Source organism: Rhinolophus sinicus, chromosome 2, assembly GCF_057876585.1.
Source record: "Rhinolophus sinicus isolate RSI-liver-muscle chromosome 2, RSI-T2T, whole genome shotgun sequence".
Classification (NCBI taxonomy): domain Eukaryota; kingdom Metazoa; phylum Chordata; class Mammalia; order Chiroptera; family Rhinolophidae; genus Rhinolophus; species Rhinolophus sinicus.
Window position 1 is genome coordinate 108,982,380 of NC_142502.1, and position 9,839 is coordinate 108,992,218.

Consider the following 9,839-nt stretch of genomic DNA (forward strand, 5'->3'; position numbering starts at 1 on the left):
TTTTGTACACCACGTTCCCTTCCCACCTTAGCACCCTATCTGCTCGCGCCCCAAGAGTGCAGCCCCTGGAGCTTCGCTGCCCAACACATGTGTCCTCAGCCCCACGTGGCTGCTGAGCATTTAGACGTGGCCAGTCCCAAGGGACATCTGCTCTCTGTGTAAATATACCCCAGATTTCAAAGACAGCACCAACAAAAGCGAAATGTCTCATTACTAATTTTTATACTGATTACATATTAAAATGTTAATATTTGAGGCTAAATAAAATATTAAAATTGTTTTTACTTTTTACTTAATTATGGCTACTAGGAAATTTTAAATTGCATATGTGGCTCACATTGTATTTCTATTGGACAGCATAACTCTGAGACAGAGATGTGAGTGCAAATAATGGCCTTCCTACTGGTATGCCTTGGGCAAGCTGAAGAACCTGGCTGAGCCCCACTAATGCCCTCACGGCACCAGCATCATAGAGCAGACAGGAGGAACAACTAAGATCCTGTTTCAGTGTGAGGAATAGAGTAGAGTCATCATAAATAAAGGCTGGCCGCTGCTATTTTTCTTTCTCCTCCCCACACAGTGTTTTCCAACCTCTCTGGAAGCCTGTGGCAGGCCGGTGGGGGCATCACCGGTGAAGTTGCCTGTGCCATGTTCCCTGGGGCACAGCCACCTTATCTGTGTCCGCACACTCCCCTGGGCTGGCTGATATCGCCAATCTCCCTGGAGACAGCTGGTTATACCACAGGAGGCTGGGGTGGCTGGCATCACTGCTCTGTGACCCAGTCTCCTTCCTGCCCCCAACAGAAGAATGATCTCTCTCATCTGTGGACGGTTAAGATACCACTTTCCTTCTGCTGTGAGTGTCTCTGGATGGACAGGAAGGAACTGTGAGTCCAGGTCATAGGTGCCGGCCCTGAGAGTCCCTGAGGTCACCTCTGGAATGCTGTGATCCTTTCTTCCTCCCTTCTCCCTCCCCCTCCTCTGCTATTTCTCCATCTCAGCTGTTGGAGGGTATGTGTCTGTATCCTCTGGCCAGCAGATATGCAAGTGGATGCGTTGCATTTGTGTGTGTGCACACGTATGCATGTGTGTGTATGTGTATCCATGAGGGTGTCAGTGTATGTTTAAGACGTGCCTGTTTCTGGCTGTGTGCACATGTGGGTGTGTGAGTGTGTGTCCTCACTGTTCTAGCCCTTCCTCCTCAGCCAAGCAGAGACAGTGACCTTGAGGAGGCAACAGGCACCATGGCCTCAGCCGCCTCTGTGACCAGCCTGGCAGATGAGGTCAACTGCCCCATCTGTCAAGGCTCCCTGAGGGAGCCGGTCACCATCGACTGTGGCCACAACTTCTGCCGTGGCTGCCTTACCCGTTACTGCGAGACCCCAGGCCCGGACCCCGAGGAACCCCTCACCTGCCCACTCTGCAAGGAGCCATTCCGCCCAGGAAGCTTCCGGCCCAACTGGCAGCTGGCCAGCGTGGTAGAGAACATTGAGCGCCTGAAGCTGGTGTCCCAGCCAGGCTCAGATGAGGAGGACGTCTGCCACGAGCACGGCGAGAAGGTCTACTACTTCTGCGAGGATGATGAGATGCAGCTGTGTGTGCTGTGCCGGGAGGCCTGGGAGCACCGAGCCCACACTGTGCGCTTCCTGGAGGATGCGGCCGGTCCCTACAGGGTAGGATAGGGCAAACGGGCGTTCGCGGGCTGGGTCTGGACTAAGAGAATTGGAGCAGAGCTCTGGTTTGGGCCACTAAGAAGCCAAATTCTATCTCCTTACTTCTATCATCACCCATGCAGTAAACCCAGGCCTGGAAGATTAGGTGTTTGTGTTTAAAGCATTTTCTATGTTGTTTACTTATGGCCGACACATAATAGGAGCTCAATAAATATTTGTTGAATGGAATAGTGACCAAAATGTGAGTGTATGTATCTGTGCAATGGAGCGGTCAGGTATGTCTGAGAGTGTCTGAGTTTGTATTCGAGGGAACGATTGCACAAATGGTTTGCATGTGTATTAATGTTTGCATATTTACCAATGGGTACGGTGCGTTTGGGGGAGGTCTGACTATTTGAATGTGTAAATATAACTGAGTGCTCATGTTTATGAATAAATTGGTGTTTACATATATGCAGGTTAAGTAAATATATGTGGTGTGTAATTTTATCTGTCGTTAAATGAGTGTGTGCTGGTTTTAGTTGTTTATGTTTTGTGCTTTAGTACAAGTGGGTGTATGTGTCAATTAATTAATTAGCAGTTGATGATGAGCGTTCTATATGTATTTCTAAATTTACCTGCAAGAACATTTGTGTGTGTATACCTGTTTCCAACTCTATTCTAGAGCCAGCAATTTTAGAACAGCTCTTTGATTATTTTTGCATTTTCCAAGTTTCTTCTCCCCCTCAGAATCATACACAGAAAATTGATTCATTCATAAGAGAGGGTTGTTTGGATGTGTTCCCTTTGGGACATGTGAGAAAATTGGAATAATTTCAAAGGGCATATGAGGCTCAGGACAGATCCCAGATACCACTTACCGAAGGCAAAAGAGATTAGGGTGGTTTCCCTGAAAAAAGAAAGGCTCAGGTGAGAAAACCAAGTCCCAGCCTATGATGACATAAGATAAAGGGGGAAAGCCCTGATCAAAATTCTCAGAGGACAAAAGCAAGAGGAAAACGACCCAAAGAAAGTAAGCTGTGAAGGACAATGAAGGCCCAGGCATGGTCAGCTGAGGGAGTGACTCCTTCCCTTGGATGGTTCCATTCCTGGAGGCAGAGGGTGGGATGAGATGACAACCCTGAGCAAATCATTGCTTTCACCTTAAATATCTGATGCTCCTTCTCTCTAGGAACAAATACAGAAGTGTCTCGAGTGTCTACGAAAAGAGAGAGAGGAAATTCAAGAGATCCAGTCAAGAGAAAACCAAAGGATACAAGTCCTTCTGGTAGGACATCATCCCTTCCCCGGGCCTCCCCTTCCTCAGGGGCCTGGCCTCTCAGAAACTCAGGCACCACAGCACATAGGGCTTGGAAGCCCTTCTGAGCTTGAGTCCTGACTCTGACACTAATTAGCTTTAGGGCTTCAAGCAACGCTCCATCTTGTTTATTTTTCTGTGAAATGGAGATTAAATTTCTGTACGGATTGAAATGAGACTGTGTCTGTAATGCAACATAGTGCTGTGCACCTAGTGTGTATTTCGTAAAAGGCAGAAGATAGGGTGTCCCCACACCTGCCTATGCCTCCTCTGAGTCCCACTGTTTTAGAAGCTGCAGCATATAGCAGCCACAGGAAAGTAATACAGGCTGCAATTCAAAAAAATAAAGACGAAGAAGAAGAAGGAGGAGGAGGAGGAGGAGGAGGAGGAGGAGGAGAAGAAGAAGAAGGAGAAGAAGGAGAAGAAGGAGAAGCAGCTGCAGCAGATGGTGCGAGGCAATGCTGGAGAGTCTAGACTGTCCCAAAAACGGTGTGGCAGGCAGAAAGGAAACCATGCTGCAATTCCAAGTCTGTCTGGGGATCTGGGGGTGGGGTTGGGGCTCTGATTTTACCACCAAACCTTGGAGGACGTGGATCTGGGCCAGAAGGGAGATGGGAGTGAGCTAAGGAAAAAGAGGGAAAGGAGGAGGAGACATAACTCCTTGCTGTCCTTTCCTCCGGTCCCCTCAGACTCAGGTGGCCACCAAGAGACAAAAAGTGATTTTCGAGTTTGCATATCTGAGCCAGTTCCTGGAGGAGCAGCAGAGCATCCTCTTAGCGCAGTTGGAGAGCCTGGATGGGGACATCTTGAAGCAACGGGATGAGTTTGATGTCCTGGTCACCGGGGAGATCTGCCGGTTTAGTGCCTTGATTGCAGAACTGGAGGAGAAGAACGAGAAGCCAGCAAGGGAGCTCCTGACGGTGAGGCCTGCCCTGCCCCAACCACCTGAGCTTACCTGTGATTTCTTGCATTGTCACTTTGTCTAAGCCATGTCTCCTTCACTCACACATCTCTGATGGCTCACAGGACCAGGAGTTCTGAATTCTAGTCCTTGTTTCCCCAAGAGTTCCCTGGTTACGTTGCTCCCTGTCTTGGTCTCTCCATCCTACCATCCAACAGATAGGGAGGATACTTTCCTTACCTACTTCACAGTGGTTTTGTGAGGATCCAACAGTAAATGCAAGTCAAAGCAGCACTTTGAAAAGCATCGAGTACTGTGCAAACAAATGTCAGGCTACTTCCAAAGCAACTATTCTCTGGGCCACTCACTGCCCACCAGTCAGGAAGTTCTTCCTGGTCTATTTCACTTCCTCGCACCTGAGAAGAGGTTGGGGTCTCACCGCGACATCAGAAAGGTGGCATGATTTAGGGGAGCACACTCAGGACGGAAAAACAGAAGACCTTCAGTGGGATCTGCCTTTGCCTCCAAAAGCAGGGGCAGGTCACTTCACCACCTGGATCTATAAAATAACGGGGCTGGGCTCTGTGATCTGGAAGCGTCCTAAACCCTAAAGGACTGTGACTCTGTGGGTCTGGTGTCCTTTTTCTACCCAGGGCTCAGAATCCGGTGTTTTGTCTTTTTTAGTTATAAGAAAAGCGGGAGGAGGAAGGTGAAAACTGAATCCCTGCTCTCTCTCTCTCCCTCTCTCTCTCTCTCTCTCTCTCTCTCTCTCTCTCTCTCTCTCTCTCTATCTCTCTCTCTCTCTCTCTCTCTCTCTCTTTCTCCCAGGATATCAGAAGCACTCTAATAAGGTAAGTGATACAGTTCTTCTCTTTGCCCACACACATACACATACACGTGCAACGCCATCAGTGCCCTACAAATGTACAGCAGCCTCACAGGAAGAAGGACAATTCGCACGCACAGCTCCCGTACCCCAATGCACCCCCATGTGCAGTGGTAGATACGCCTGCATGGCGGTGCCGGAGGGAGGCCAGGGGGTGGAGGCCATCCCAGAGGAAGTGTGTCCACCTGTGGGGATCAGCACCTCCATGCCCAGTTCGACAGAAGGCAATTGACTGACTCTGGGCACAGTGCTAGGGACACTTCCCAGACCCCGTATTTCTGTGCCCCCAGATGTGAAACCAGAAAGTGTCGGAAACCAGAGGCTGTGTCGCCTGAGCTGGGCCAGAGGATCCGGGACTTTCCCCAGCAGGCCCTCCCACTGCAGAGGGAGTTGAAGATGTTTCTGGGTAAGTGCTCTCCACCCAGCACAGGTGGCCATGAAGTCTGGTGTTCGAAGCCCCGTGTTCCACTGCCCACAGTGTGTCACTCCCAGCAAGGCTCGTATCCTTCCAGTATCTTGGTTTCCTTATTTGCAGATATTTATAAAATCTGCTTATCGGGATGATGAAACAATGAAGAGAGATATAATAAAGGTGAAGATTTCCGGAAAAAATTTAACGGATTTGAAAAACAATTAAACAAATCTCATCAATTGGCATTAAGCAATAAGAAAGATAACGATTAATACAATCTATTATTCTTAATAACTTAAAAAATCCGCAGAAACATTTGTAGTACATGATAGGTTTTTGATGATGAACACTGTTAATTAAAACCAGCAAGAGTATTTCTGTTTGCCCTGTGGTAGCTGACTTCCCTCCTCCTCCTTCCTTCGCTTCGTCCGGAGTCTGGTTCTGAGTCAGCCTGCCCTGTGGGGACTGTGCCCGCCTTTTCTGGAATACCTGCTGGTGGCAGGAGAGGGTGTGGAGGATTTGAAACTGAAAGTCAGGAATATGGCTTTCTGCCAACACCTAGCCCTCACCCCCATGATGTCCTGAATCATTCCACCTATTTCTAAATGACCCACCCACAAAAGTGTCACCCTAGAGAGCTTTCCTCACAAGTTCACTTCCTGCAAGTACTCCCAGTGGCCTGGCAGTAAAAGAAATATTACTCTAATCAAAGACTAACCTTTGACTATGTGCAAAATTTCAAGCAGAACGAGAAATAAATTAACCCACTTATCCATTCATTAAGTAGATGTTCCTTGAGCATCTGCTATGTCCTGGGCTCTGTGCGAAGCGCTGAGGACACAGAGGCAATCAAGGCACACCTGGTCCTGCCTGCTCAGGGTAGGGGAGTGGGTCTCAATGGGTCTCCCAGCCAGCAGCAGCAGCCCCTGCGGACTTGTTACAAATACAAATGCTCAGTTCCATCCCCCACCCAACTCCAGAGGACTCTGATGCAAGCTCAAGTTAGAACCGCTGGTCTGGAGGGTTCCAGCTTCCATTCTTCTTTTGGTCCATTCCCTTCTCTGGGCCTGTTTCCTCATCATTAAGTATTCTATGGTTTTGTGTGACTGGTGAAATCTCATCCTGTTTTATTTCTTCTTTACAGAAAAACTCTGCTTTGAGTTGGACTATGAACCAGGTAAGCAGCCTATGTCAGAATGGGAGGGAGAGAGAAATCTAAAATTGAAAAGGAAAAAAAAATGTACATTTTGCATGTATATACATACACACGCAGACATAAATACACTCACACACATCACTGCCTTTGTAAGGCTTGCAGGAGACCCATGAAGAAAGGACAGGCGTGTGCATGCGTGAGCGCATGTACACACACACACACACACACACACACACACACACACACCCATGCCTGGCATTAAGCTCATGTTCTGATCTACACATGAGGAAGAAGTTAGAAAGGCTAAATCAAAACGGGAAAGGTCTATCACGAAAGGCTTCCTGGATGAGGAGAACTTTGATCTGGATTTAGAATCACATTCTTAGAACCCACCAGAGCCCCTACGCCCTTGCAGCTGCCCTTTCATAGATGATAAAAGGAGAGCAGCCGTGGGTGGGAAAGAAATGAACAGAATGGACCCCACTCGAGGTTGTTGTTCATAGTCTATCAGCCGAAGATTCTGAGAAGTCAGAGTTTTTGGAAGGGACTCTCTGAATTTATCCATTTGCTTCAATTTATGGATACTAAAAGTAACAATATGTAGGAATCTGCAGAAGTTTCTGAGGTTGAAAAGTGGCCCTCAGACCCTGATAGTTTTGAAATTACTGAGGCAGAGTGAGTAACCTGGGGTGAGCCAGAGAGCTTGCCAGGAGCAAAGACTGAGTCATGCGTGCCTGGAGGAATCCCGAAGTGTGGATTGAGAGAACGTCTCCGCCCTCAGTCCTCCCTCAGTCCTCCCGGATGCAGATACAGTAGGTGGGGTGTGAGATGTCAGCAGCAGGAGATCAGAGCAGGCACGCCCAGTTCTGGGTGCCAACCAGCTGGGGGTGGGGGTCGGGGTGGGGGTGGGAGGCAGAACAGCATCCAAAGGAAGCCTAGAACCGGGGGAGCATGGACATGGGGCGACGCGTCCTCTGCACCGGGCTTCTCAGTCTTTAACAGGGCACCAGTCACCTGTGGATCTTGTTAAAAATCCAGGCTCCGTTTCAGGTGGTCTGGGGTGAAGCCTGAGAGCCTAGTTCTAACAAGTTCCCAGGTGCTGGTCGGCATAGACACTAACTGTACACGTTGATGGTAACAATAACACTACACGTGGGCGCCAAGGGGACTTTTTAGGCCTTTCTTGAAGGGGATAACATGCCTGCTGACACCTGTGTCCCCTTTGGTTTTCCCCACAGCTCACATCTCTCTAGACCCCCAGACTTCCCACCCCAAGCTCCTCTTGTCTGAGGACCACCAGCGGGCTCGGTTCTCCTACAAATGGCAGAACTCGCCAAACAACCCTCAGCGTTTTGACCGGGCCACCTGTGTCCTGGCCCACGGTGGCTTCACAGGGGGAAGACACACGTGGGTGGTGAGTGTAGACTTGGCCCATGGGGGCAGCTGCACCGTGGGTGTGGTCAGTGAGGACGTGCGGCGGAAAGGGGAACTTCGACTGAGGCCAGAGGAGGGCGTGTGGGCCATGAGGCTGGCTTGGGGCTTTGTCTCAGCCCTGGGCTCCTTCCCCACACGGCTGTCCCTGAAAGAGCAGCCCAGGCAGGTGAGGGTATCTCTTGACTACGAGGTGGGCTGGGTGACCTTTGCCAACGCTGCCACTCAGGAACCCATTTATACCTTCACTGCCACCTTCACTCAAAAGGTCTTCCCCTTCTTTGGGCTCTGGGGCCGAGGGTCCAGTTTCTCCCTAAACTCCTGAGAGGGGGAAGTTACCCTCCTCTAAGTACAGGGCTCAAAAAGAGGATGGAATGGACTTGACCCCTGGCTGAGTCACCTGGAAGACATGAAACAGAAACTACTGCTTTAGATGATATAATGGAGTCAGGACTTTGGCAAGGGACGAGGCGGGTTACCTTCAATCTTCTGATCAAGCCCTTTCCTCAAGGCCCAGTAGATGGTCAAGCTGTCTGGGGACTTGGACCACTACCAGCTTCCTCACCACCATCCCCACCAGGCACAGAAGTATGTGTAGAGCAGGGGTGTCCAAACTGCGGCCCACGGGCCAACTGCGGCCCACAATCCATTTTTAATTGGCCCGCAGCAAATTCCAAAATATATTTAGTTTACTTAAATAAACCAGGTGAGGCAATACATACTTCACCTCAAGTGAGTGGCCCGGCTGTTTGTGTATTTTACTGCATATGGCCCTTGGTGAAAAACATTGAAAAATGTTTGGACACCCCTGGTGTAGAGGAAGGAATGTAATATCGAATTTGTAGATAGAAGACATGGGCTCTACACCCAGGCTTGTAACCAACTAATTGTGCCATCTTAAGCAGGGCATCTCACCTCTCTTCATCTTGTTTTCTTCCCAAAATATTAGGGTTTAGTTACTCATATCCTCAAGAAATATTTATTGTGTGCTAATTATGAGCTAAGCAGTATGGTAGCCATTGGTGATATGAAAAGAAAAAGAAAAAAAGTGTCCCCTGTCTGAAGGTGCTCATGGGAAGAGACAGAGACATGAAGAGGAAATTACAGCACGAGGTGATGAGTGCTAGAATAGGGGTTTGCCCTGGGGGTTAGGGAAGCTCAGAAGAGGGGGGCATAACCCATCTTGGAGAGCAGGGGTGTGTGATGAGAATGGCTTTCAGGAAAAGGTGAATCTAAAAGATGAGCGCAGTGAATAGGGAAAGTGGGGGGAGAAGAAGCATCTTAAGAAGAAGGGACGACAGAGAACTGGCTGGATGATCTGTAACCCATAGGACACTGTCCTCATGAGCAAGTGTGTTGCCATCCCTACCCCTGACACCACTCAATGCCTCCCTCCCCCCGGTGGTGTCACTTCTGCCTGAGATGTAGATTCAATGCCTTAGATGGAGGAGGACAGGGGAGGCATAACCACACTCAACTTTTGGGAAAAATCCTTTTGCTGACCTGTTGATCACCACCTGAGATCAACAAATAAGATTAAAGGAATGAAATGGTGGGAAGAAATGAGTCTCAAATAGCTCAGCTGTGGGAGCAGAAATAGCTCATCTTAACCCTTAGGCTGGGTAAAAGAATCCAGGTGGAGGCAGGAAGATGAATTTGATGACCTGTGACCTTTAGCCCAGAGAACTGAGACTGCTCTAGGGTCGGACGAGAAGTGACATCTGAGGGACGAGATGGTAGGAAGTAGAGAAATGGGTATTTGGCAATGTGTGGATCTGGGGTGGAGAGCCCTAGGGGAGACAGGAAGCCAGGTGGTCTGGGGGAGGCTGTGGCCGTGTGGTGAAGGAGCTGAGTACTGGTGATGTCAGAAGTCCCCTGCCTGGTGCTGATTCTGGGACAGGGCTGAGCACTCATACATGGCTGCCCAGATTTTGGAAAATGATTTCAGTTGTCTCAAGGTGGGATTTTAATAAATCCCACATGCACAATAAAAATATTGTCATAACACACTTTATTTTCTAGTTCTTGTTGGTGTTGTCTTTTATTCTACTTACACCGCCCCTTCAGGGACAATCTGTTTAAT

General features: G+C 49.0%; 1 protein-coding gene across 2 annotated transcripts; it reads left to right on the forward strand.

The window, feature by feature from the left end:
* The first annotated feature begins 688 nt into the window (after positions 1–688).
* TRIM10 (tripartite motif containing 10) lies at positions 689–9,770 on the forward strand. 2 transcript variants are annotated; one of them, XM_088795908.1, is made up of 7 exons: positions 709–1,673; positions 2,845–2,940; positions 3,660–3,890; positions 4,700–4,722; positions 5,048–5,163; positions 6,314–6,346; positions 7,564–9,770. In XM_088795908.1, the coding sequence occupies exons 1-7, from the start codon at positions 1,245–1,247 to the stop codon at positions 8,079–8,081; spliced, it is 1,446 nt and encodes a 481-aa protein (XP_088652034.1). In that variant the 5' UTR covers positions 709–1,244; the 3' UTR covers positions 8,082–9,770. The 2 variants fall into 2 exon arrangements, with proteins under 2 accessions (XP_074188704.2, XP_088652034.1); XM_074332603.2 differs by lacking the exon at positions 3,660–3,890 and having other exon boundaries at positions 689–1,673.
* Positions 9,771–9,839: the final 69 nt, after the last annotated feature.

What these genes read in the sequence shown, in the direction of transcription:
- TRIM10 (XM_088795908.1), top strand. Translation starts at nt 1,245, where the DNA reads ATGGCCTCAGCCGCCTCTGTGACCAGCCTGGCAGATGAGGTCAACTGC. An exon ending in ATGCGGCCGGTCCCTACAGG is followed by an intron (nt 1,674 to 2,844) that starts GTAGGATAGGGC and finishes CCTTCTCTCTAG; the next exon opens with GAACAAATACAGAAGTGTCT. An exon ending in TGAGTTGGACTATGAACCAG is followed by an intron (nt 6,347 to 7,563) that starts GTAAGCAGCCTA and finishes TTTTCCCCACAG; the next exon opens with CTCACATCTCTCTAGACCCC.